This window comes from Tympanuchus pallidicinctus, unplaced genomic scaffold, assembly GCF_026119805.1.
Source record: "Tympanuchus pallidicinctus isolate F22 unplaced genomic scaffold, pur_lepc_1.0 scaffold9, whole genome shotgun sequence".
NCBI classification, from domain to species: Eukaryota; Metazoa; Chordata; class Aves; order Galliformes; family Phasianidae; genus Tympanuchus; species Tympanuchus pallidicinctus.
The window spans coordinates 22612341-22640110 of NW_026294813.1; the positions used below are offsets into that span (position 1 = coordinate 22612341).

Sequence of the window (27770 nt, forward strand, 5' to 3'; positions counted from 1 at the left end):
TTCTCGTTTATACACATTGCACAATACATAAATAATGATGCTTATAAAACGTCTTTGTATTTACAAGTAATAATATATCTATATATAACATAAAATACATTTTTTTTTTCTTTAATAAATCTCAGGTTTTTTTTCAAGGAGTCCTTTTTTTGTGTGTGTGTTTTCTTTCCAAAGCACTACGATGCCAAAGTTCCGATGAGAATGCTCTCTTGTTCATTTAAACCTTTGTATTTAGAAAAATAGCTTATGTTAAGGTCTAAACATGCTCATTGAGCTCAGAACAGTGTAAAAGTATCATACGTGTGTATGAATTCAAGAAGAAATGAAAGCACAACGGCGTCTCCAGATACGATGGTGCTGGGGCAACCTGATCCAACAGGTTCCGACAGACCAACTATCCTCAACACTTTTTTATTCCCCATTTTTTTGTTTTGTTTTTGTTTTGTTTTGCTGCTTGTTTCTTTTTTTGTTTGTTTGTTTGTTTGTTTGTCTGTTTGTTTCTTCTCCTAGGCTTACGTCACATCTCAGCTCCAACCGCAAAGCACGGGCCATGCACAGTTTCTTCATCGCCATTTTCTCCCCTTGTATCAATCCATGATGACTGGAAAAACGCTGCGGAAAGATGGGCGGATGGGAAGGATGGGCGGGAGGTGAACCCAACAACAGCAACGGCCCAATGGCAAAATCCAATGGCAAAAACCACACGGGTGGAGTAAGACCTGGTGGGAAGTTTGTGCACCATTGGTGGGGCTACGTTGGCTTAGCACTGCTGGGCAGGGGTACTGGTCGGGTGCCACCAGCATTGGGACTAGGAGGCGTGAAAAATATAAGGATCCCCTCACGCTACCCAAGAGCAAGTGGCTCCCGACCCATCCATCACATAGAACAATCCTTTGGGAAGTGGGAAATGATAATCATATGCGATCTCTCCCTGCCCCACGCGCCCTCCTCTCGAGTTATTGGTCGTTCGCACTTTCAAAAAATAGATCTATTTATCAAAATACCCAGGCGAAAATCTTTCCATAAGCTATTTCTCAAAATAGGGGGGGAAAAAAAAAAACCAAAAAAAAAAAACAACAAACAAAACGAAACAAAAACAAAAAGGTTGCATGAAAAGCAAGCACTCAGAAGGAAGTAATAGCAGCAAAGTAGTATAAATGTCGTGAGTCCGCTCCGTCTCGTGTCATCGGTTATTAAAAATAACCTCTAACCAGCACGGGCAGCTGCTGATGAACTGTCTGGTGTAGCACTGGCCCCAGCCCTTCACAAAGCTGATCTGCACTGTAAATCCAGTCCACGGCTGCTGCATGAACTCGTGGTCGTTCGGCCTCTGCAGGCTGTACGCCTTCTCGTAATCGAAAGCCTTGATGGAAAAACCCGGGAACACTTTGTGCACCAGCAACGTCCTGGAGTCGGGGTTGTCCAGTGTGGCCGACTTGATGAAGATGGGGTAGCTGCTGCGGTTGTAGACCCACACGCCGTCCACCTCCTTGGTGAGCTGGATGCCGTACCCGATCTTGCTGCGCACCTTCTGCACCAGCTGGCTTCTGTTGTCCGAGTTGAGCTGCCCGAGGCAGAAGCCATTCCCCTGAGGTAGATCATAGAAGATATCCAGGGAGGGCTCTTGGACAGAATACAGCCGACCCACGCGTGTCTTCTCTTCCCAGTATGCCACCACGCACCAGTGTGAGTTATCCCCTGACTCCTGTAGAACTTGGGAATCTACAGGGAGACAAAAAGATGGAGAAATTGAGGACTGTGGAGGCGTTCTGATCCAAAAGTGATGCGATGTCATGAGCTCCATCTTTTCACAATGCTCTCCATACACCCGGACAACCTCAGCACCCTGGAGTTGCCCATGACCGGGATGGATGGGGCCTTGGACAAGCTGTTGTGGTGGGAAATGGTGCTACTCAAGGCAAGGGGTTGGAATTTTGGGGTCTCTAAGACCCCTTCCAACCCAACCCAATCAATCCATAATCTCCAATGTCCCTTCCAACCCAACACTTCTCCGGTTCTGTGATCTTCAAGGACCCTTCCAACCCAACCACTCTCTAGTTCTGTGACCTTCGAGGTCCCCACTCTGTGGCTCCACCATTCTGTGATGATTTTATGATCACTGAGCATACCAAGGGTGCAACCTAACACTCTACAGCCCATCTTCATGAACAAATCACCACCCATTGTGCAGAGCCAGTGTGATAAAACAAGACGTGGTTCCAAAAGCAGCACACGGGACACCACCCTTGGGTTCAGCTGCCCCACTGTGGGGCTTTCATAGAGCCAGGTGAGGGAAGCCCAGGCCAAGTGGAAGGCAGTGGGGTGGAGGCCGGAAGCTGAGTGCTGTTAAGAAAAACAGCCCCAAAAGCCACAAAAGCCACCCAAAACTTGGTTCCCTTTGCCCTTGTCTTCACTCCATCCTCTGGAGTGGGGTTACAGTACCAGGGGAGGGGGCCAGGGGTGCTGAGCAGCACCAAACCCCTTTCCTTGATGCAGCATCCGCACACGGTGCTGCTCTGTAATCCCTCCCAGTCCTTGCAGGCATGTTGGGACCTGGGAACCATTCATCTCTATAATTGCACTTTAAAAAAAAAAAACAAAAAACCCAAAATGCAACCATGCTGCAGGAAAGCATGGGGGTGATCCAGCAGCACCCTCTTCCCCCACAGCCCACCCCAAGACTTAATGTCACTATTCTCAGCATTTTCTGTGTCTTTCACCTACGACTTCTTGCTGCTCCTCCGGCACAGCCTTCTTTTTAATCAAAAACAAGAAGAAAAAAAGACAACAACAAAACGCAGCTCCAGCGCCGCAGCCATGCAACGCTCATTTCCTCATCTCAGTGCCAGCAATGAACAGAGTTCTGCAGTCACTGGCAGTCATGGGGGCTCATGGCCCAAAAAGGAAGGTGTGCCGGGGGGGGGTAGCAGTGAGAAATACCCCCAGCAGTGCGTTTTTCCACACCCTCCCCCCCTAAAAACAGAATGCTGCGGGGTGATGTAAATGCTGCTGTGCCCCCCCACCCTCCCTTGCCGCACCCTTCCCAGGGGTTTGTTTTCAATTTTTTTTTTATTTTTTTCATTTTGCATTTGATATTTCAAGATGTTTTAACTCGCTGTTTGCTTAAAGAGCTGGGAAAGCAAAGCTAGGTTGTAAAAATAAATAAATATAAAAATCCAACCCCCACCAACTCCCCCCTGCCTTCACCCTCCATAGTAATTGCAGCCACTGGTGCCTGCAGCTTGCACGCGTTCTGCTTTACAGCAGTGGAGGGAATTTTGCAGCAGGCGTTGGACCTGCTAAAATCCCTCTGTTTATTTTCTTTAACATAAAAGCATCCCTTTCAGGAGGCGGGGGGGGGGGGGGAGGGAAGAGAGGGGCAGAAAGGCCTTTTTCACCCCGTGTTTGTGCTTACGTTTGAGAAGACCCCTTAACGAGTGGCTCAGCCCGATGTACAAAGAGGTATTTAATTGCATTAAAAAAAAAAAAAAAAAAAAAAAAGCAGAAGAAGCCAACCGCCCTGGCGATGAATGAACAGAGCTCTGTGGAGGGCTGGAGCTCATGAATGAATCCCACTCGGGTTTTCAATGGCACGGGGCGAGCAGACCTCACGGACAAGGCTTAGGTAATCCGGGATTCTGGACAGTGCGGTGTAAATACGGCACAGCGCCTTCCGCCCACGGGCTCCACTCTTGGCTGGGTGTCTGCTACAGCAGCCATGGGAATCACACAGGCCCAGGCCCTCTGCCAGCCCCACCGGTGCTGCTTTTCACCACCGCTGGGACCTCCCTGCTCCCCTCTTTTCTTGGCACCCGTGTTTCCCACTGAACGAATGAATGGGAAAAGCCAATGGCGTCAGCGGGGCGAGAGAGGAGGTCATAAGAAGGAAGGAAAAAATGATGCAGTGATGCTGCTTATGGACATTTGTTCCCCAAATTACACGAGCATAGCGAGGGGTAAGAATGGCCCCAGAGGTAGCCAAGAACTGTGGAGATGTGGGAATTGATGAGATGGTCAGTGGGCATGGTGGGGGGCAGACTGGGGCTGGGGATCTTGGAGGTCTTTCCTAACCCTGAAAATGCTGTGATTGGGCAGGGTGGTGATGGGCCAGCAGTTGAAACGGATGGCCTTGGAGGTCTTCTCCAAGCTTCATGTTTCTCTGATCACAGGGGTACAGTAGTGACCTGTTGATGGTTGGACTCGATGACCTTAGAGACCTTCTGCAATCTTAGTGCTGCTGTGACTCCATGAGTGGGCAAGATGGGGAGACTCAGTGGTTGGACCTGACCTTAAGAGATCTTTTCCAATCTTCATTCTCTGTGTGTGGGCATGGTGGAGATAGGTTCACAGTCGCACCTGATCTCTTCTCTAACCTCAGTCATTCTATGATTCAAATACCCCAAGACATTGCTTTGAGTTCATCTCATGTTTCCATGCCACCTACCACAAGAAAACCAATGCCATGCTGGAACCAGACCCTTTCTCAGCAGTGAACCCTACTGCAAACTAAGATAAAAACAAAAACCCTGGCGAATTTGTGGGGGGAGGGAAAAAACAGAAAATCTTTGAAACTTTTCAAAACAAAACCCCAAATCATGGGAAATTAGTGGGGAAAAAAAAAAAAAGTAAAAATATACTGGAAAATCTGTGGCACAAAGAAGCCAAATCTTGGGAAATTTGTGGCCAGATCTCCTGTGCAGCCAGGACACCAAAGGCTGAGCAGCTCTTTAGGATTCCTGTACTGAGTTAAAACCACAGTTTTTACAAGGTCCTCGGAGCACACACATCCCTTCAAAGCTAAATGCCTAGAAGAGTCCCAGTGAGCTCCGGGCACTCCCACATCCCAACAAACAATGCTGCTGCTCAATGCTGGAAACATGCATGCCCTTGTTTCGTTATTAAGTGCCCCTCCATCCACTGCTGTCGGTGGTTTATTATTATTTTCTATGGCTGCACGACAGCTGCCCGGGGGCCCCATCAGGACCAAGGCCATTGTGCAAACTTACTGTAAAGAACAAATATAATAATGGAAAATGAGGGCAGGAGGAAGAAAAAGTTTCTTTTTCACCGTGGAAGAACTGAGACTCCTTAGCTCATCTCAGAAAAGGGAATTTAGGTGGAATTTAAAGCAACTTTTGCAGCCCAGAGGCAGAGAAGCCAAAGCCTCCATAGGTTTCCAGCTCTCAGCCCTGTCTCGGTGCCAAGTTCACAAACACCAGCGGGGGGAGGTGAGAAGGGGATCTTTTGTTTTGCTTTGTTTTGTTTTGACATAGCTAAAGGTTTTCCTGTAATCAAGCGACTTCTAATGAAAACAGCAAGCGGAGCGCATGCTGGGCTGTGGGCCCGCCCAGTTGCTCCCATCTGATCCAGTCAGGAGCTATCTGCATCCTCGTCACTGCTATCTGGAATTGGGAATACCACCGCTCCTGATTAAGCCTTTGAATGCCCCTAATTGGATCTTTTCCCAGTGATGTTACAACTACGCGTTAATTACGTTACCCGACTGCAGAAGTGTTTGAACTGATCGACATGGCTGAAGAGCTGTGCCCCCAAGGGTCTTCCCATGCTCTTCCTGCCACCCACACCCCCCTCCTCTCCCATATTCCTCTGAGATGCCTGGGCTGGGATTTCCCACCAAACACCAGCCCTGACACAGGAACAAAAGGTTGCCCATTTTGGAGTACCCTCACCCAACCAACTCACAGTGGTGGCCCCATACTCATGACCATAACCCAATGGGAAATGGAAGGTGGTGACCCTAGACCCATGACCATAACCCAATGGGAAATGGAAGGTGGTGGCCCCAGACCCATGACCATAACCAAATGGGAAATGGAAGGTGGTGGCCCCAGACCCATGACCATAACCCAATGGGAAATGGAAGGTGGTGGCCCCAGACCCATGACCATAACCCAATGGGAAATGGAAGGTGGTGACCCTAGACCCATGACCATAACCCAATGGGAAATGGAAGGTGGTGGCCCCAGACCCATGACCATAACCCAATGGGAAATGGAAGGTGGTGGCCCCAGACCCATGACCATAACCCAATGGGAAATGGAAGGTGGTGGCCCCAGACCCATGACCATAACCCAATGGGAAATGGAAGGTGGTGGCCCCATACTCATAACCATAACCCAATGGGAAATGGAAGGTGGTGGCCCCAGACCCATGACCATAACCCAATGGGAAATGGAAGGTGGTGGCCCCAGACCCATGACCATAACCCAACAGGAATAGTTAGATGGTGACCCCAGACCCACGACCAGTATCCCACTGGGAACAAACAACAGCAGCAGATGAATTAACACGTGCACATAGTGTTGAGACCAGATGAAGCAAATGCTTCCCCTCCTTTACGTCAGCACATGCGGAGGGCATCTGAGCTTAAAAAAAAGGGCTGGGCTGGTGTCAGCACAATGTGTCATCTGGCCAGGACTGAGGCTGAGATAGAGCTCAGCACACTGTGCCCAATAATCCCCTTTGCCTGACCTCAAATGGCACTGGTGAGCCAGGGGCTGGGCTGTCCCCCCATCTTCTGCTGCTCACCAAGATGGAAAAGATGGAGATACCTAACTGAGAGGGTAGGGAGGGAGAAAGGATGAATTAGGCAGAGCCCTTCTTCAGGAACCCACCAAGAATTGAAACAAGGAGAACACTAAGCAAGCCCAGAGCTAGTCAAAGCTAAGGGAAATAGGCAATGTGCCTTTCCTCCTAGCCTCTCAGGTCACTCACAATGTCCTTAAGTGGGGGAACAAACAAACGAAAAAAACCCCCAAAGTCTAGAAAAGTCCTTCAAAGACAGATTTCCAGGTACGCCTTGTAAGAGTAAAGAGAAATCAAAATTAAAGGGCACTACTGTAGAAAAGGCCTTTCCTGGAGCTTTCACTGCCCAGGGAAACGTTTACCCCAACCCTTTTTCTATCTCAGCTCCCTTGCTTTTGATGGCTGGCCTGGTTTCTGTAAGGCAAACTGCAAGTTTTGCACTCCACAGCGACAACCCCCCAGGGATGCTCCCATCCAACAAACCATGTTGAGGCCCTAAAACACCGCAACACTCAATCAGACCTGATGCTCTGGGAGCCCTTAATCTGCAGATTACTGACACTGTAGACCCTGACATCCCTTTAGGAACCATTCCAGCCCATCGTGTCAGTGGCTGCTTAGGGAGCCCTTAATCTGCGGATAGACAGGCTAGACCTTACATTTGTGTCTCTGTCTAATTAGGCTATTCTTACAACCCAACCTATACAGCAGTGATGTCGGCTAAAGAGCCTTAAGATGGTTTCTTTAATTTATTAGAGAGTTGCACACCCAAATGCTTTAATGGTTCTACGATCCCAGCAAAGTAAGTCAACCATGTGTCAAAATCCATACCCACACAGGTTTTGTTCACAGAAGTGGGACAGAATTTGGGATTTCCCAATGTTTCCAACCAGGGTTTTGGTCTGGACTCACTTAGCAGTGAGCAGAGCACTAATGGGAGCACTCTGTTCCGTATTCCATGGGAACTCCAGGCACCCCATGGGGACCCATGCATGAAATCCCATCACCTTCACCAGGGCAGCAAAACTCCTTCATGAAATCATGACAAAAATGGAGTGGGAAGAGGAAAGAGTGGGTCCCTGAGGACATCTCCTATGGCTTCCAGCCCAACGCAGGGGCGCTGTGGGCTACCCTTCTCCTGGGGTGCCCAGCTGGAACCTGTCCCCAAACACTGGGGCTTAATTAAAGCACAGACCGAAGAAACCAAACCCTACAATGCACACTAATGGAACAGCAAAGAAAGAGCACAAGTGAAACTGCTGGGTTCACGGAGTCCACCAACCCAGAAATCTGATTCACAAACATCCTATTAGTCATTGCTACTGTCTAATTACGGTGATTAATCAATTACCATGGCTAAAAATTACCCGAGAAGAGAAGAACCCTTCTTTGTGCCCATTTTCTTTTCAAGCCACTGGGCTGAGCCTGCTGCAGCACAAGGGGAAAAAAATCCCCATGCACACCCCAGAAGCGCCCGTCTGCCGTCTGCAGCGGTTAGAGCGGAGCCAGCTGACTCCAGCTTCCTCTGCACCAGGCTCGGGGCCTCATCAGCCATGCAAATTATAGAGTAGTGCGCTGTCTGAAGGCCGAATTTCGACTCAGCTCAGAGAAAAGCCTTAGAGGAAGGGCGGGGATGGAGAAGGCAGCCAAATCCATTCATAATATTTACAGTAAATGGGCCTCTTTGCTGTTGTTTAGTATACAGTCAGCCTAATTATTTTTGAAGTTTTAATTTAAAGAACCTTCTTTATCTGCCTCTCCTGCTGCACCCCTCAAAGGTGTGGGAAACTTTGCTCCTTTTTCTCAAAGCAGCAGAATGGGAATCCCTCCTCTCCCTGTGCCACGTGCCAAGACCTGCCCAGATGGGGTGAGAAGGAGGAGGCCCCCCATGGGGACAGGGACTAGCCCCGGGGATAGGAAGGAATGACCAAGGGAATTCAAGCCAAAAGAATGAGATACACTGCATCCTAATGCAACGCTCTCCCAAGACCCCACTGGCACCACATGTGTCCTACTGCATCCTGAGGGCTCCGGGATGCTCTGGCAGTGCATTCTGTACAAGTAGGTGTGATCTCATTTTAATGCCAATAAGGGAGATTTCAGCAAACCTCAGTGATTACAGAATCACAGAACCACTGAAGTTGGAGACCTCCAGGATCCTCTAGCCCAACCCTAAACCACCCCTACCACTATGCCAACTGACCGTGACCCTAAAAAGAATCATAGGATCATCAGGTTTGAAGAAGATCTCCAAGACCCCCCAGCCTGACCCCAACCTATCCCCACCATGCCCACTAATCCTGTCCCCATGTGGCACATCCCCAAGTTCCTTAAACACCAACCACTGGGGGGTGGTACTGGCCCCAGACCCTGTTGGTGAGCCAACACCTCCCTGCCTGGATCCAGCGGGGCACACCCCTTCTGCACCTCAACCTTCAGAGAAAGGAGAAACCAGCACACAAAGAGCTCCTGGCTTCCAACTAGGCCAACCAGCCCCAAGCTTGCCAGAAATGCTGACTTGGTGACAGCACCCTGCCCGTCATCTTTCCAGCACAGGCATAAATCACAGCCACCAAAGCCACGGTAGGTCATGACCCTCCCCAGCACAGCTCCCATCTCTCCCAGATCACAGAACTATTAAGGTTGAAAAAGACCAACTCAGATCACCCAGCACAACCCCAAGCCATCACCACCAATCCAACCATGACCCACAATTTTGGGGAACTGGCTTCCAGTGTGGGGATATGGTGGCTGCCCATGTGTCATCCCCTCACTGACAACATGAAGCTCTGCAGGCTGCATGCTACAAGGGCTGTAGAAGCCCTCCTAAACCCGGAGCAGAGCGGGGCACTGTTTCCACACGGACACCCAATGCCCAGATGTGTGCTGGGATCTGTTCCTGAGTGTAGTCCACACAGATACACACACACACAGCATCCCATTGCAACCACAGGGGAAAAAAAAAGATCCCCTCCCCACAGCACGCTGACCTGCAGCTCTCCCCAAAGTTATTGCAAGAGCAAAAACAGACGTTTCCCTTGGATAAAAAAAAAGGGAAAAAAAAAAAAAAAAAAGAATTAAGAAGCCCACCACCCACCCCGCGCCGCGTTCCTTCCTAGAGGGCAGGGAGAGGCTTTTGCAAAACATGGAAACACGGAACAAAAGTCCTTTTCACGCCGCCGTGCCCCCGCCGGCCCCGCTGCGTAACCATTATGAAAACGGTGGAGCGGGGCTGGCATTTGGAGCATTTACTGCATTCCTGCCAATAAATTCCATTCCCGGATCCGCTGCAGAGCGGCTCTCTCCCCCCTCATTCCTCCCGGCTGGCTTTACAGCTTCATCGCCGCCGCGGGGCCAGGGCCCTGCGAGGGGGAAAAGCACCCCGCGCCAGACTGGAGACAGCGCGCAGACGGAGCGAGTTAATCATTACTGCTGTCTGCCTCCGTAATCTAATCACGGCCGCTCCTAGGAGCACGTGGCACAGCCCTGGTGCTCAATGGAGCTGGGGCATAGGGATGGACGGACAGACGGATGGACTGGCACGGAACCGCCAGGTTGGCCAACAAAGAGACCCAGGGCCGATGAAGGGTTCTTGGCTGGAGCTGACAAGGCGGGAGCTGCCCGGCTGTGCAGTCCTCCCTGCGCCTCTTGCTTTGCTTGGGATTAATAATGCGGAGCAATTAGAGAGAATATTACGTTCGTTAAGTAATTAACCCTCTTGGCGCTGCGGTGGAGCTGGCACCCCTGGTTGGCACGGATGGGGCCAGCTGCTTGTCCCAAGCCATGAAGCACCGAGGGGTGAAAAACCGCCCAAAACTGCTTACTCATGGATGAAGACCTCCCCCAAAATCGCTTGCTCATGGAGGAAGACCCCCCCAAAGCCTTCTTCCCCCAGATGAAGAACCCCAATAGCTGCTTGCCCCGTGCTGGAGGTGGGTTTGCCCAGCTGCACAGTGGCACCGGGGCCACCTGTCCCCACATCCCATGCACTGTGCCATCCTCCCAGCCCTAAACCCTGCTCCTCCCACCCCAAGAGCCGCAGGTGACGGCGGTGACACCGCGACACATTTTCCACGCTGGCTCTTGTGGGGCTGTGACAAAGCACAGCGAACCCGCAGGGCTCTGGGCGTGAAGATTTATGGGTTTGTTCCTTCTCGTGAGCTCCAGCGTCTCGGCCCAGCTTCCAAAGAAAACGAATCCATCGCTTCAAACACAGTGATGTAACCTCAGCTCCCTCTCCTTTTCCAAATAAAACTACTGCTATCCGATTCCTGCTCACAGGATGGCTTTATGGGGTTATTCAGCCCCCTGCCCCACAAATTGAGAGCGCAGCAACCTCACAGGGCTCCACAGCCTATGGAGCTTCCCTATGCAGCAACCAGGACCTTCCCACCAGTGGCACATCCCAGGAATTTGTAGCATTCCGAAGGCAGCGCCATTGGTTTCATCAGCACGAGTCAACGGAGCAAGCGCCAACTCCCCTGTCTGTGAAAGCAGAAGGTGTTTGAACTTCCCTCACCTCCCCAGATTCACGTCTCTCAGTCTTAAAAATGTGGACCTGGGAGATTTGGGATGGAGGGGATGGGATGGGAGGACATGCGGCAGCTCTGACCCACAGAGCCACGTGGCCACAAGGCACACTGCTGTGAGCCGGCGCTCATTGAATCAGCGCTGGCATTCCTACAAACAGAATCTATTCAGAAAGAAAATTACTATTCATCAGCTCCAGCTCCCTTATTACGTGCATATCATATCCACGGATATGCTTGCAACAATGCTCCAACGGCCCAACAGCTGGAGCCATTTCTGGGTGGGAGAAATCTACCTCCCCACCTGCCATGTGCAAAGAGGACGTCTTGGAAAATCATGAAGAGTTGTGCTCTGCCCTAAAAAGCCCATGAAAGTCGTAGAGTCACCGAATCATGAAAGTTGGAGAAGACCTTTGAGATCCCAAAGCCCAACCCCAAACCACCCCCATCAGTTCTCAAACACCTGCAGGGATGGAGGCTGTCCAGAAAAGGTTTGTGATGCATGCCGGATGTCCCACTCCATTTCCAAGGTGGTTATGGGTGCTCATGAGCTGGGACAGTGATGGGACATTGAAGATGGGAAAGCAGGAGAAAAGATCAAGGAGAAGATGAGGAAAAATGGACAGCAGGTTTCAGAAACTGGGAGAGGAGATGAAGAGGGAAAAGGGGCAAGAAATGAGGTGCTGACTCCCCCCAACCAGATGAGATGAGGAACACAAGGGAAGGAGCTCATCTCCACTCTCAGGTTCACCCCAACATCCTCCAACACCATGTACTCAACTTTGCTGAGCCGGAGCCATGATGGATCCTAGGCAGTGAGAAAGGCAGAGAAGGGCTGAGCCAGCTCTTACCAAGCTGCTCCCTCTCTATTTTTTTTTTCCTTTCTTACTTTTTGCAAGTTAAAACCAAGATAATGACACTGGGTGGGGACCAGTTTGGAGAGCTGAGCAGCCAAACCAAAATGCGCCTCCGAGCCAAGCGCTTCCCCGGCCTCACCGTTTGGGGAAGGAAGCTGAGAGCAGCCATGAAACGATTCCTCAGTGCACTGAAGTGGAGCACTCAAGCAGGGGTGACCCCGCTAGTAAAATATTTTTCAACAGAATGAAAATAAAACAAGAGCGCTCCGGCTGCAAGCTGCGCTCCGTAGGGTTGCGTCCCTCCTTCTCTGCTTCCCTCTCCTTTTCTCCTCCTCCTTGGCACTTTTTTCCCCTTCACTAATAGCGCTGTTTTCTTGCATTTTTTTTTTTTTTTTTCCTTTCCCCTTTCTTGGCTCTTTTCACCCAAAGCCTGATGTAATTTCCTGTCCTGTCCCAATGTTTCCTGTTCGTTAACAGGGTGAAAGTTATCATCACGCACTTCAACGGCAACCCAAAAACCAGTGGAAAAAAAAAACAACCAAGAAGCAGTGGGAGAGAAGGGCAGACAGAGTGGTATTCCCAGTGCCACCCTATTCCTAAAGAGCAGCCAGCGGCCATTCGGGGAACAAACCAATGGGATTTGGACAAGAAGGCCGTACAAGCAAAGTGGATTTCTTTTTTTTTTTTTGCATGGGGACGCTAAAACGGAGACCGTGCCTCAGCGGTTAATAATATCCCAGCGCTGAAAATAAACTGGGAAGGAAGCTCCTTTGTGACAGTGGGCGGGCAGCCAGGCTGCAGCGTGGGTCATTCAATCTGCTGGGGGTTGGCACCGCACAGGGCCTGGCTCCCAACATCTGCCCTGTGCCAAAGAGGGGGTCTGGGGACCTCAGCGCGTCCCCGCTGCCCTGTATTTGCCACGCACACCCAACCACCACGCTCGCAGTGCTGGCGTTGGGAGCTGTAGCCCCAGTGACCCACGGCGGGTCGGTGCGTGGGGTTAATGTCACTGTTCCCAAAGCGTAACCGATACCTGCACGCAGATAGTGGGGATGGAATGGCTCCTGCCCTGTATGAGTGTTTGTGTCCTGTCTCGGTTTCAATGTCCCCAACGATCGGGTTTCCGCTGCTCATTGGGACATTTTATTTTGCAAGCAGAGTGGTTTGGGTTGCTTGCCAGTGCAGGCACACACCCCTCCCTGACTCCACGCTTCCAAATCCACTTCTCTACCCTCTTTCCTCCCCCCAAAAGCTCCAGGCTACAGAAGAAAACTCAACAGCACCAAAGCCACATAGAATCACGGAATCTGCTCAGGTATGATTCTGATTTAACAGAGGGATGTTAGATCTAGGATAGGATGGTTAGGCTGTGGGTGGACTTGATGATCTTTAAGGTCTTTTTCCAACCTGAACAATTCCATGATTCTATGATTCTAATCATTAGGATTTGAAAACAGCAATAGGACCATCAAGTCCAACTGTCAACCTGCCCCCACCATGCCCACTCATAGAATCACTGAGGTTGGAAAAGACCTCCGACAAGCCTAACCATTGAACCATCAGCACCACACTGGCACCACAGGGGGCTGAGAATCGCCCCCAAAAACCCAATTCCCTTTGTTGCAGTGAGAGCAAACAAAGGGCTGCAACACGGCTCGCTGTGGGATTCCTCCTGCAACTTAGTGTAGACCACCCCCAAGGCATCATATAATTGGGAAGTGGGATGGGGTGATGCATTGCCATCCTTTGGGTTTTAACCCATCCTGGGAGAACACCTCAGGGAGTATCCTAATCACTAAGGCTGAAAAAGACCTCCAAGACCACCAAGTCCAACCACTGACCCATCCCAACCATGCCCATTCAGAGGATTACAGAACCATTAAGGTTGGAAAAGACTTCCAAGAAGTCCAACTCTCAACTCATCACCACCGTGCCCGCTCATACAATCACAGATTCATCAAGCCACTAAAGGTGGAAAAGGCCTCCAAGATCCCCAAGCCCAACTACTGACCCACCACTCTCATACCCACTGACAGCGTTCCTAAGCAGAACTACAAAATCATCAGAGTTGGAAAAGACCTCCAAGAACCATCAAGTCCAACTGTTGACCCACCCCCACCATGCCTACTGCCCACATCCCCGACACTCCCCTTCTCCAGAGCTGCCCAAAGCCACCACCCAACAGGTGCTGACCACCTTTGGGCTCCTACAGGCTGAGTGCCCCATAGAATCCCCCCCCCTCTCCCCAGAGCAGAGGAGCAGTCGGTGCCAGGCCGGCAGTGGCGCGGTCAGCTGATGCTGAGCAGCCCGAGGCTCCTCGCCTGGCAGGCAGCCTGCAGCACGCCGGCTCCAGCACTGTCATCCTGCATTAACCCCTGATAACCTCCGCCCTGCAGCACGGGGGCCACGCTCTGCTGGGAGGCTCAGGAGGAAAGGGTGCAGCAGTTTTGTGCAGCGTTGGAAGCAGCCAAAAAAAAAAAAAAAAAAAGGAAATTTAAAAGGAGGATGTAAGCTCACAAATAAATCAAGAATAAGTGACTCTCCCCCCCCCCCTTCCAAAAAAAAAAAAAAAAAAAAAATTCCAAGCAATTGTTTATCCTTGGGACAAATATACAACCCAAGCTGCACAGGAAGATGTCTCAATTCCAGATTATAATAGGATGCCCATTTGTAAATAAAGGCATTTCACAGGAGGCCATAAAGCCTGTGCTGGGGGGAGGTGGAAGGGGGGACCGGAGCTATGTAGGACCGCTGGCGGATAGCTGCGGGTCTGGGCAAGGTGCTGGTCCCTGAGAGCAGATACCAGCGGGGATCAGAGGCATAGTGCAACATTCCAGGCCTGCCTGCCATCCCATAATGAAATGTCACTCAGTCGCATGCCGCCAAGACGGAGCAGATCTGAAGGAAGTGCTCCATCAGACCACGCAAGGTCTGCTCCCTGCCTCCAGCCTTCGCTGGTCGTTTCCCATCTTCTCCAACCCATGGGAATCCCACCCCTGTGCTGGGAGCTCCCCACTGGGATTGGGGTTTCTAGGGGTGTTGTGCCCAACACATCCCCCAGAACCAGCCCCACGTGCTCTGTTTGGAAGCAGAGCACTCACCAAAACCCATCTGCTGGGAGCAAGCTCCAAACCCAGGAAGAGCTACCCTCTGTCTCCTGTTTGCAGGAATTATTTTTATCCCCAGTGGGATATTGTCCCTCTGTGTCAACATGACAGAGAGCTGGGAGCACCCAGAAAGGCTTTGGGTTGGAAGGGATCCTGAAGACCATCTAGAGCAACCACCCAATGGGCAACGCAAAGACTACCCATAAAAATAAACAGAAGAAAAAAAGAGAGGGAAGCCCCATACAAAGCAGCACAGTGGGGGACAAGGGCTGGAGAGTGGGAGAGCGAGGGCTGTGCCATGGATCAACACGAAGGGACGTGGGCGCAGTGATGCTGCACAGTGCCCAGTCATGCCACACGCACGTTCCACGGGTTCTCTCCTCTGGTTCTGACCTCTGGAACAAACCTCATCCCCACCCTTTTTTTTCTCTTTCTTTTCCCCCCCATTTACAACTGACGCCAATGAGGTCACGGAGGCATCATGTGGCTGTGTCCCCTCCCTCTGTCCCCACCCCTCGCACTCTGTCCCTTTCCACGCTGCTGCTGACAACATGAAAACACAACTCCACCTGGTAGGAGAGCAAACTGAGCTTTCCACCCATCCCTCTGTGGTTCAGGATGGGGCCACTCATCTGCTGCCTGTCACTGGTACCCAACGGCTATGGAATTTGGTATGCAACTGGCACCCAGTTGGCACCCAATGGTACTCAACTGACTCCTAACTTTGTGCCCAACTGATACCCACCTTGGTACCCAATGTGCTGCCCTAGTGGTACCTGAGTTGTCTACTCAACTGCTACCCAACTTAGTACTCAACCAGCACTCAACTTCTACTCAACTGGTACCCAACTGGTGCCCACTCCATTTGGTATCCAACCATTGCCCAACTGCTCCCCAGCTGTATCCAACTTGGTCCTTGCACTCATGGTGCTTCAAAGCTGCATCTCTTCATCACATCCCTACTGGCCCAGCTTCCAAACCCCCAGAAATGGGTTTTCATCACTTTTATGAAAGCTCCTCATTGTAAGGCCGCCACAAGCTCTGGGATCTCCAAGAGCAGAGGATGCATTTCTCCATAAGGAACCTGCAACCCACGTCTGCCCTAAAGAGCTCCGAGAATGCCCTGACTCATTAACGTCCCCTTCAAACACTCTCTTCTGCTAATTTAAATATGCCAGGAAAAAGAAAAAGGAAAAGGAAAAAGAGAAAGAAAGAAAGAAAAAAAAAGAAAAAAGGAGTAAGTTGGCTTTAGAGAATTGCTGCAAGCAGTGTTTATTTTCCTTTCTCGACTGGGTCCCTCCAGTTGGGAATTTTCAGTGCTACACTTCTGTGCGTGGAGCGGAGATGCCAGTAAATCAGAGCAAATGCAAAACAAATGCTCTTTCATGTGGAGGCACTCGGCTTTGTTTCATGGCCTGTGTAGGTAACCATGTCCCTCCGTGAGTGAACTCTCCTATCAGCTCCTCATTAAGCTCAATGGCTACAATTACATTTGTGAGGGAAAAGAGTGAGCAATGATCATAAAAGGGTCTGTTTCCAGGCTTTTTTTTGGTGGGGAAGAAGCCTTAGATTTAAAAAAATAATAATAATCTAACCATGAGGAATATAAAAAAACAACTGCACTTGAAGGGGGGGGGGGTTGGAAGGAGCCTTCCTTTGGGGTTTGTTCATCACAACCCCAGAGCATCCCACTCCCCCCCCGCCAGCCCTGGGGAGCACGCTGGGTGATTTCCTGCAGCTCAGGCCCCCTCCCTCCTTCCCTCCAGCACAGAGCAGCCAGACGAGATGTTATCAATCGCCGGCCCTTGCAGAAAGCCCCCTGCTAAAAGCGAGTGCTTCCTCTGCTTATTTCATGTGGTATCCTGTGGAACTGAGCTCTCTCCTCCCCTCCGCAACGGGCACATATCAGGAGGAAAAAGGAAAAAAATAAAATAAAAGATCAACAACAAAACAAAACTATTTAACAACATCCTTATTGTGTTGTTTTGCTTCTCGTCTCCTTTCTTTTTCCAGACTCTTTTTTCTTCCCTAAAGCCAGAAGCTCCAATTTAAAAAAAAAAAAAAAGGAAAGCCCAACGCTAAAAATGACAAGTTACTCCATTCCTTCTCCCCCCCCCCGTTTGATTAATTCTCATTAGGGCCCTTGGACAAACAATATGCTCCCCTCTCAAATAACAGCCGGGGTATACATTACACCCAAAGAAAAACAAACAGGGCCGGCTTAAAGCCATCCGCACCAAAAGCCATTCCTGGAGAGAGGGACGGCACAGCCGACGTGTTTCTGGAATTCCATCTCAGGGCAACGTGGTGCATCAGTGCTCCACAAATCGTAAATCAGAGAGACATCCCGAGAAAGGAAGCACCTTCCAACACTGCAGGTACATGGCGTCAGACATTCAGCACAACTGCTCTAATCCCGGCAACGTCGGCGCGTAGAGTCCAACCACAGATGTGGGAGGGAAACGGGGTGCTGGGGGCTTTGCACATTGGGGAAAACCAAGGAGGGTTCATTCTAAAAAACACATTGCGTGATGGCACTTGCAAGCCCGGAGGAGGTGAAGATTGGGAAGCAAGAGAAACTCAATGCACTATGTAAAGATGTGTGAAGTATTGGGAGCCGGAGCCCCAGTGAGCAGAGCCCAAGGCAGTGACCAGGTGTGGTTCTTGTCCTGGAGACAGGACATCAGTGCCACCACTGTCAGGCAAAGGACACCATCCCCTTCTGCAAGGGACCACCACACTGCTCCAAAAACACCTGCACCCGACCAAAGCAACGCCAACACCGTTCAGCCTTCCAACACACCTCGCTCCCAAATCAATGGGGCATGAGGCTGGAATACAAAGCAAACATCAACTTCTGGGGACGGGCAGCTTTCCCCGGCACTTCAACACATCCTTTGCATGTGAAATTAAACCAAATTCTCTTTCAAAGCACACTTTTCCCAACAAGACATACCCCCAAAACCCTTGGCCAAGGGACCCAACAGGACACGAGTGGAGACAACCGAGTAGGGTCAAGGAGAAACGTCTTACCTGAGAGCCCCCCAGGGGCTAGAGAATTAGTTCCCCCTGTTTCAGTGGAGGAAGGCACAGAGTCTGGACAACCTGCTGTAACAGAGGGAAAGAAGAAGGAATCAGTGTACATGAATTACTTCGCAGGCTCCAAGCAAAGCTGCAAGCAGCGTGCACATTCCGAAGCGTTCAACAGGAAGCGATTACTAATTGGCTGCACAGACTCGGCAGTTCATCAAGAGGCATCCACCCTAACTCATCACCTCAATCAAGACTCTGCACAGCACTTAATCACTGGCCCCGTGCTGATTACAGAGCGGCAACAAATGACAGACCGGCGGCCACCTTTCCATCTGAGTCACCAGGGTAGGACATGGGGCTGTCTTTGTGATGGAGCTGCCAAAAGCATGGCTTTGAGCACCAAAGTAGTCACCAGCTGGGCTTGCCAAAGTGGGAACTGAAAGGGAGATGGCTCATTGGTCTGAACCTGTGCTGCACTGCTTGGGTTTTGGACCTCTCCATCCCCAAGGTTTTGGACCTCTCCATCCCCAGCCATTCAAGCATCTCCTCTCCTTGCTCCAGGTGACAACAGCCAACACCAGCCCCCTGATCCTACAGCTTTTTCATCACAGCCAAGGGGGACACAACCCCAAGGCAACACTATGCCTGAAAGGGGATGAAGGCAAGACAAATTAAATCCTCAGTTCTTAGAATACTAGAATGGTTGGGCTGGAAGGGCTCTGTAAGATCATGGAATCACTGAATGTTGAGTTGGAAGGGCTCTGTAAGATCATGGAATCCCAAAATGTTGAGTTGGAAGGGCTCTGTAAGATCATGGAATCACAAAATATCGGGTTGGAAGGGCCATCACAGATCATCCAGTCCTTTGGTACGTTGCTGGAGGAATCTGGCCTCATCAGGGCGACATTGCTAATGACACCCCATTGCTCACTGCTCTATCTCAACACAAGGGCCACCACGGAAGAGAGCCCAGCTCTCTTCCTACTGTTAAGTCACTTCTCCAGACTTCATCCCTGAGATCTCAATGAAATTAAAAAACAAAACAAAACAAACAAAAAAAAAGAACACAGTGTGTGCATAACCTCCTTTTATCAGAGTGAAGTCGCAGCCCTCACAGGAATATACAGTTTAACAGGATACACTTAATCACGCTGAAAACAATAGAGGAGACAGGAAATGGACTTACTTGTGAAACACTGCACACTATACACTCTCTAAATGCCTTGAAGTGTTTGCTGTTCTTTAAAGAAATTCGCTTCTTCCCCCTCCCACCCCCCCCTTTTATTTAACCCTTTCCAACCCAGACAGAAGATTCCCTGAGCTGTGTCTCTGAGACGACTTCAGCTGCTTGGGTTACAGACGCGGTCCACACATAGGACCATCCCACAGGTCCCTGATGGGACAGACTCAGAGCCTTCCAAAGCACTACAAAACACACAAAGGAAAGACACAGCAGCCCTTCATTGATGCTTTACAGCTCTCAGATCCCACTCTTGCAAGGTGCCAGCTCCTACCTAGAGGTTACCCAACCTCCAGCTCCCATCAGTACAGGGGGGGCACTGCCAACATCCCGGCAGCTCCTGTCCCACATAAGGATGGGACAAAGCGCTGGCTTGGATTACCTGTGGGCACTACTGCTCATCTCACATCTAACACAGCTCTTGTTCTATGCAAAGCTGCAGAGAAGCAGAGAATGCCTTGGGTTACAAGTCATCATTTAGACCAACCCTGAGATGTGTGGACAGCAGCCGAAGTGTACTAACATCAAATCCGCCCCAGCAACCCCAAGGCACAAGCGCCAGCCCTGCTCTCCTCAAGCCAATGGCCCCTCAGAACTTCCAAGAAGGTGGCAATCCCACCATGTAGTGAAGACCTCCACCAGGAGCCGTGTTGACTCGCATGGGGCATGCAGAGCTCCATATTTTCATCACCGTTACCAAGGTATGGCTGGAATTCATGACCTTGGAGGTCTCTCCAGCCTCAAAGACTCCATGAGCGAGCAGGATGGGGTTGGGTCAAAGGCTGGACTTGACCTCAGAGGTCTTTCCAACCTCGGCGATTCTATGGATGGAGAAATGCTGGGAGCACGTTCCCACCTCCACAGGCAATGCTGCTTTTTCCAAAAAGCCCACTGGACATCCAATATCCGATTACCCAGTGACCAGTGAAGGCACTGCTCCAACCCAGGGTCCCGCACGGCATCCGAACACACACCAGCTCAACAGCATCGCGCTGTCCCACCGCCACTCGCTGACCCAACCCAAAAACCCCAACGTGAAGGTGGGAGCACAGGGAGGACCAACGGGGACAGGCAGATGCTGGGACACAAAATCGGACGGCTTGGTGCAAAGCCAAGCTGCAGAGGAAACCCCAACCACCTGCACCAACACACCGCGAGCTCCACGCGCCCCGTGGTCACAGTTCAACTGCCAAATGGGCTTTTCTTTCAAAAGGGAAAAAAAAAAAGAAAAAAAAAAAAGAGGGCTTTTCGGTGAGTAACCCAGTTGCTGCTGTGCTTCCGATTGGCAGCGTTAATCACTTCCTATTGGCCGATCTGCATCACTTTTCCTTTCGAAATGGCACATTCCTGCTCTGCGGCTTTGCTGTTTACACACATTTTGCTACCTTATGTCAACACTTGCTAATGAATAAATATGTCGCCGGGCTGCTGAGTGCGAGGCCCTGGTGGAGGCAGGCGGGACAGTTCAACCCCGCTAATGGACTGATCCCAGCATTAATCCTTCTGCCCGTCAGGCAGAGCAGTCTGCAGAGTTTAATCCCGTGGATGGGTAGAAACAAAGGTTACCAAGGAACGGGCCCAGATATCACACACTTCTAGGGGGAGCATCCCCTCATCCCGGCGAAATCACACCGCTCTGTCCCAAAACCACGAATCCCAGAGGCCTCGGGGCATGGGATGCTGAGCTTCCCATCATCCCCTCTCCCATTAACCCACTCGCCTTCCCCTCGTGTTTTTTCACATCCCATGCTCAGCAACCCAACAGCAGCACCACTCCTTCCCCCACAGTTTTGCTCTGCTCCAAGGCCCAGCAGAGTGGAAAACTCAGCGGAGCTATGGGGCAGGATGAGACCCCACCACGGGACCCAGGTCACGGTGACACTGGGGCTTCCTCCATTCATTTTCTGAGAAAACAATTGAAAATGAAAAGGCCAATTCCAATCAATCCCATGGGGCTCATCCCGACTCCTATAGCCAGGCCCGAAAAGTGCGGAGCAGTGATTGCAGGGAAGTGCAGAGCAGTGATTGCAGGGAAACTGCAATTCTGGCCAAAAAGGAAAAAAAAAAAAAAAAAGGAAAGAAAGAAAAGAAAAGAAAAAAGGCAATAAACCCTACAAACTCCAGGCAAAACCATGACAAAAACCCAGCGCCGCCCTCCGAAAACACATCTTGGAATCGCTCCGCCAAGGGCCATCACCACAGGGACACTGAGCAGCCACGCTCATCTTTAAGGACAGAGGGATGTGGGGACACAGGGACACCGTTTCCCCCAGGCTCCCCGCACTCCCAGCCCTCCCCTGCTCAGCCCCACGTGCTGCCAAGCAGGAGCTGACACAGAACTGCTGCTGCCGACCCCAGGTGGGCTTCCTCTGCCACCCCAACACGGCGCTGCAAAAACCCCATTTTCCAGACTCTCCCCGGCAACTCTTCCTCGTTTTCCCAATCCCACAGCACAGCTCCATGCCCCCGCAGCCCCGCGCGCCTCCCCCAGCCCATGTGTCACATCTCATTGCCAGCCACAGCCATCACCACCTATCCCAAATTCCTCCCGCCCCGTTGCTTGGGGGGGGCAGCCAAGGTCCCACAGCAGCCCCAAAGCCATCGTGGTGACAAAGGCAGCGCTGCCTTCCCCACGTTTCTAACCAGAAATGGCTCTTCTCCCTCCGTTTTAACCCGCTCATCCCCATCTCTCATCTGTTCTCCCCCATTTTACCTCATTTATCCCCACTTTTAATCAGCTTTCCCCCATTTTTAACTCACTTACCTCCATCTTTAACCTGCTTTCTCCCATTTTTAACCCGTTTATCTCCATGTTTAGCCTGTTTTCTCCCACTTCTTAAATCCCTTATTCCCAGTTTTAATCAATATTCCCCCATTTTAATCTGTTAGCTGTTTATCCACAGAATCACAGAATTGTAGGGGTTGGAAGGGACCTCCAGAGATCATCGAGTCCAACCCCCCTGCCAAAGCAGGTTCCCTACACCAGGTATCCCCATTTTTAATCCCGTTTCCCCCACTTTTTAACCCACTTTCCCACATTTTCGATCACTTTTCTCCATTTTTAACCAATTACCCTCCCCCCCCTTTAATCCGTTTATTCATATTTTTAACTGTTTTTCCCCTATTTTAATCAGTTTTCCCTATTTTTAACCCGCTTCCCCCATTTTAACCCAATCGTCCCCATTTCTAACAGTTTTCCCCCATTTCAACATGTTTTCCTCCATTTTAACCCCTTTCCCCACATTCTAATCATTTTCCTCCCTTTTAACCCATTTCCCTCCACTTTTAACCCGCCTTTTTAATCAGCCACCTTTTAATTTTTCTCCGTTTTTAAACCCCTCCCCCCCCCCCCCGTTTTTTACCCACTTCTCCCCATTTTTGACACGTTTATCCTCATTTCCAACTCGTCTTTCCCTCACTCCCAATCCGTTTTCCCCCCACTTCAACCCGTTTTGCCCACTTCCCTCCCCTCCAACCCCCCCCCCCCCCCTTCATCACAGGGCACCCACGATCCGCACTCACCCGACGGCTTGAGGAAATCCATGGGATATCTGGAGTAGGGCGGAGGGGGCGACTCTGCAAGGAGGAAAAAAAAAAAAAAAAAAAGAAAAAAAAAAAGCCGAGAGAATGAAAAGCCGTGCCATGAGAAAGAACAAACAGAGCGACAGGCGATAGGCGATAGGCGCTGCGATAGCGGCATTCCCGGCGCTGCGCCGGGCGGGACGGGACGGGGCGGCCGTCGGGTAAACAAAGCGGCGCTGGCGCCGGCGCTGCCGCGCGTCTGCGGGGGGCGCGGAGCCGGGGGGGGGGGGCACGAAAAGAGGAGTAAAACAAGAGGAAAAAAAGGTGCATTGCGAAGAGTTCGGGGGCTGGGGGGGATCCCCCATTCCCACAACCCCACATGGGGGGGTTGGGATTTAGGTGGGTATTTTTTTGGTTGGCAGGTGCGGGGGGGGGGGGGGGGGGGGGAAATCAGTTGGCCGCGTTCCTGATCTCATTCAAACATCCCAATCTTCTTCCCCACATCCCCGTGACCCCGCTCCTATATCGCCAAGTTGTTTCGGCTTTCTATTCTGCGTGCGTGTGTGTGGGGGGGAGGGAGGAGGGGGGGAGTTAGAATTGTTAGTATTTTCACATTGGTTGCATCTTTGCCTATAGTAGGGGGTTGGAAATGGATGATCTTAAAGGTCACTTCCAACTCGAACCACTCCATGATCCCCGAACCCATTCCCACCTCCCCAGGTTTTTGGGGGTTGAGAACTGTATTTTAATCGGGTCTTCAGGGTGAATAAGTCATCTGCCATCCCCATCCTCCACATCCCCACCTCCACAGCCACAAGTTTGGGGGGCTTAAGAATTATCGTTTCTCTTGGGTTTTTAGGTGGAAAATGTTGGCTGCATTCCCAACACATTCCTACATCCCCACCTCCATCCATAATCCCATCCTCACATCCTCAAGTTTGTAGGGGATTGAGGATTATCATTCTTATGGGTTCTTTTTTTTTTTTTTTTTTTTTTTTTAGGAGGAAAAAAAGTTGGCTGCATCCCCATTCCCACATTTCAAAGTTTTCTGGAGATGGGGATTTTTTAATATAATTATTATATTACCATTACTATCACTATTCAGAGGGAACAAGTTGACTGCATCCCCCTTCCCACTGCCTTCCCACATCCCCACACCTCTAAGGGGCTAAGAATTATTATTGGTATCAAAGGGAAAAAAAAGTTGGTTGCATCTCTACCCTCCACATCCCCATCCGAACTTCCATCCCCACCTCCATCTGCAACCCCATCCCCATTCCTTCTCCCATCCCTATAACCCATCCCCACCTCCATCTGCAACCCCATCCCCATCCTTGACTCCAGCATCCATATCACTACCTCCATTCCCATTCCCAGACCTATATCCCTACCTCCAACCCAAACCCCAGCCCAGGCTATAACCCACCCCCATCCCCATATCTCTGCCTCCAACCCTGTCCCCAGGCCATAGCCCAGCTCCAGGCTTATAACTCATCCCTGACCCCAGCCCACTACCTCCAACCCCGCCCCCAGGCCATACCTCATCCCCACATCACTACCACCTTCATCCCCAGGCCGTACCCCAACCACAGTCCCAGCCCCATCACACCCCAGCTCCATCATTCCCATTATATCCCATTCCTAGGACATACCCAACCCCGAGGACACGTCCCAGCTCCAGCCCCATATCACCACCTCCCTCCATCCCCAACCCAGAGATATATGCCATTCCCATCAGCACCTCCAGTCCCACCCTTACTACTACCTCCACCCCTGTCTCCACCCCATCATACCCCATCCCCATATCACTACCACCTCCATCCCTGTCCCCAGGACGTACTCCATGCCCACCTGGACCTCCAGTCTCATCCCCATCGTTACCTCCATCCCCATCTCACTACCTCTGTTCCCACCCCATTACGTCCCATCCCTAGAACATACTCCAGCCCCTATCACTTATATCACTATCTCCAGCCCCATCTCCATGTAACGCCATCCCTAGGACATACTCCACCCCCACCACTACTTCCATTCTCACCCCATTAAACCCTAAACTAGGACATATCCCATCCTTAGGACATACTTCAGCCCCATCCCAATTTAATGCCATCTCTAGGACATACTCCACCTTTAGGACGTACTTCAGCTCCATATCACTGTCCCCATCCCCATCACTACCTCCAGCCCCATCCCCATTTCACCACCTCCATTCCCACCCCATTAAACCCCATCCCGAGGACAAACACCCCATCCCCAGGACGTACTCCATCCCTAGGACATACCCCATCCTCAGCCCCATGCCATAATCTTCAGCCCCATCCCGATTTAACACCATCCCTAGGACAGACTCCATCCCCATCACCACCTCCATCCCCATCCCCACATAACTGCCAACTCCATCCCAGTCCCCATCCCCCTGTAATGCCATCTCTAGGACACGCTCCATCCCCATCCCCACATCGCTGCCACTTCCGTCCCCATTCTCACCCCATCTCCACATCACTACCACCCCCAATCCTCACCCCATCCCCATGTCACCCCCACCCCCCCCCCCCCGCCCCGTACCGAGCTCGCAGAGGCGGCTGAGGTGGTGCGGGTTGCAGCAGACGAGCTCGGTGGACGCCGCGCCGTCGGCCTGGCAGCAGCCGCGGAGCCTCTTGAGGGGCGCGCCGTGCCGCAGCTCGGGCCAGCGGAACACCCGGCACAGCAGCGCGGGCAGCGCGTCCCGCTGCGCGCCCAGCCGCGCCTCTCCGCGCGCCGGCAGCAGCACGCACGGGGTGCGGGCCGCCCCGCGGGACTCGACGGCGCGCAGCAGCCCCTCCAGCTGCCGCTCCTTGCAGCGCTTCAGCACGGCGTGGGTCAGCGCCTTCAGCTCGCCCTCCGCCGCCCCCCGGCCGCCCCCGCGGGGGGGTTTGGCCGGGCAGCACCCCCGGCCCCCCCCGCCGCATGAGTGCGGCCGAGGCTCGGCCGGCGGTCCGCCGTCGCCCGTCTCCTCCTCTCCGCCGCCGGGTGCGCGGCTCCGCCAGAGCCGTCGGACGAGGAGCGAGCGTTTGGTCCTGAACATGCGGGACGTGAGGAGGGGCCCCCGGCTACGGCACGGGCATGGCGTGCGCCGAGCATGAAGGGGCCGGCAGCCGGGGCGAGGCGGGGGGCAGCGGCGAGCGGGGGGGGGGCCCGGCCGGGCTGGGGCATGCGCCAGGCTCCGCGCTTTGACGGGGGGGGGGTGCGCAGCGTGAGGGGTACTCGCGCTGCGCGAGGTGAAAAGAAAAAAAAGCGGGGAGGAAAGCGCTCGGCGGGAGGGTGCTGCTCGCCTTTAAAAATACGAAAAGATAAAAATGGGAAAAAAAAAAAAAAGACAGAAATCAGGGCAGTTTTACAGCACTTTGCTTGGGGGTGGGCAGCGCAAGGGGTGACCGCAATGCGAGGTGAAGTGGAGAAAAAGCGGGGAAGTAAGGGAGAGTTCGGGGATGCCGCTCTCCTTTACTAAAAAATGGAGGGGAAAAAGAGGAAAAAAAAATGGTAGAAAGCGGCGCAGTTTCACAGCGCTTTACTTGGGTGGGGGAGAGAGGAGTAAGCAGCACAAGGATTGCCCGCGCTGCGCGAGGTGAAAAGGAAAAGAAAGTGGGGGGGGGAGGAAGAGAAAAACCCGAGGGTGCCGCTCTCCTTTAGAAAAAAGAAGGAGAGAAAAAGGAGAAAAAGGGAAAACGGGAGGAATAGGCGCGGTTTCAGAGCGCTGCTCCGCGGCGCATCGCGCTGGGGGGGGCGGCCCTGCGCGGCTGCGGAGAGAGCACAGAGCCCGGGGAAGTCCTCGGGCTGCCGGGGACCGCAGCTCCCATCAACGCGCCGCGCTAAAAGAGGGAGAGGGGCGGAAAAATGGAGAAGGGCGAGGCAAAGGGACGGGGCGGGGGGAGAGAGTTGGGGAGGGGTGGGGGAGAAGGGAAGAAGGTGGGGGAGAAGTTAAAAAAATAAAAAATAATTATAATTAAAAAAATACTTTAAAAAAAAAAAAAAAAAAAAAAAAAGGATGAAAAATGAGATTAAAAAAGGAGCCCGGCGGCCCTACGTGCGGAGCGGCCTCGGCGCGTTCGTCGCGGTCCCGCGGAGCGGAGCAGCATCGCGTGTCCCCGCGGAGCTCCTTCTGCGCTCCGCCCGTCGCCGCCGCCCGACGTCCCCGCGCCGCTCCGCCGGCTGCGAAGGAGAGAAACGGAGCGCAGAGTGAAGCGCGGCCCCCCCCGCACCCCCACCCCTCTCCCGCAGCCGCTCGGGCTTTTCTCGGTTATTATTTTTCCTCCCCTCCTCTTTCTCCTCCTCCTTTTTTTTTTTTTTTTTCCGCTCCCCGCACACACACACCCGCACCGCCGCGGCTCCGTCGTTCCCTTTTGCCTTTTTCTTTTTCTTTTTTTTTTTTTTTTTTAAATTATTTTTGCGGGGGGGGGGGGGGGAGGGAGAGGGGAGGAGGAAGGGGGAGGGGGGAGAGCGACGGTGCGTGCGCGTTGTGGCCGCGCCCGCCCCTTTTTTTTTTTTTTTTTTTAAATCCTCCCTTCCCCCCCTTCTCCCCCCCCCCCCCCCCACTCTCCCCCCCCCCCCCCTTCGGCTCCGTGTGCGCAGCCCCATCACGTGGGCGTCTAGACAGCGCGTCGCTCCGGGAGGGGAAAAAAAAGGAATTATATATTTATCTCCATCCGCCCGCACTGATCCGACGGCCCTTTGCGCAACGCGGACGCGGGGTGCCCTGGGGAGGGGGGGGGGGGGTAGGCATAGGATGGGGGCGGCCCCCCTTCTGCTGCTGCCTGCGGGGAAGGGGGTGGGGGGGGGGAGCAGGGTTGACCCCCGGCACTGAGCCCTAAGGTGGAACCCCCCCCCCAAAAAAAAAACAAGTGTGGGGCAGCGCCTGCAGTACGCGTTGCAGCAGGGCTGTGTGCGTGCCATGTGCTGC

At 52.2% G+C, this 27770-nt stretch overlaps 1 protein-coding gene and 1 long non-coding RNA gene across 4 annotated transcripts; one reads left to right on the plus strand and one right to left on the minus strand.

Moving 5' to 3' along the window:
* Positions 1-454: 454 nt before the first annotated feature.
* On the minus strand, positions 455-27086 carry SMAD7 (SMAD family member 7). Of its 2 annotated transcripts, none has more exons than XM_052670091.1 (4): positions 25400-27086; positions 22835-22888; positions 18073-18144; positions 455-1722 (listed from the first exon to the last, which is right to left on the minus strand). In XM_052670091.1, exons 1-4 carry the CDS (start codon positions 25896-25898, stop codon positions 1184-1186), a joined length of 1164 nt encoding a protein of 387 aa, XP_052526051.1. In that variant the 5' UTR covers positions 25899-27086; the 3' UTR covers positions 455-1183. The 2 variants fall into 2 exon arrangements, with proteins under 2 accessions (XP_052526051.1, XP_052526050.1); XM_052670090.1 differs by having other exon boundaries at positions 18073-18147.
* Positions 5636-6239, plus strand: LOC128074343 (uncharacterized). 2 transcript variants are annotated; one of them, XR_008203163.1, is made up of 4 exons: positions 5636-5749; positions 5840-5929; positions 5975-6109; positions 6155-6239. It is a non-coding gene; the product is annotated as an uncharacterized LOC128074343 (long non-coding RNA). The 2 variants fall into 2 exon arrangements; XR_008203164.1 differs by lacking the exon at positions 5636-5749 and adding an exon at positions 5757-5794.
* Positions 27087-27770: the final 684 nt, after the last annotated feature.

What these genes read in the sequence shown, in the direction of transcription:
- SMAD7 (XM_052670090.1), bottom strand. Translation starts at nt 25,898, where the DNA reads ATGTTCAGGACCAAACGCTCGCTCCTCGTCCGACGGCTCTGGCGGAGC. An exon ending in CAGCCGCCTCTGCGAGCTCG is followed by an intron (nt 22,889 to 25,399) that starts GTACGGGGCGGG and finishes TCCTCCTTGCAG; the next exon opens with AGTCGCCCCCTCCGCCCTAC. An exon ending in AGCCCCTGGGGGGCTCTCAG is followed by an intron (nt 1,723 to 18,072) that starts GTAAGACGTTTC and finishes GTCTCCCTGTAG; the next exon opens with ATTCCCAAGTTCTACAGGAG.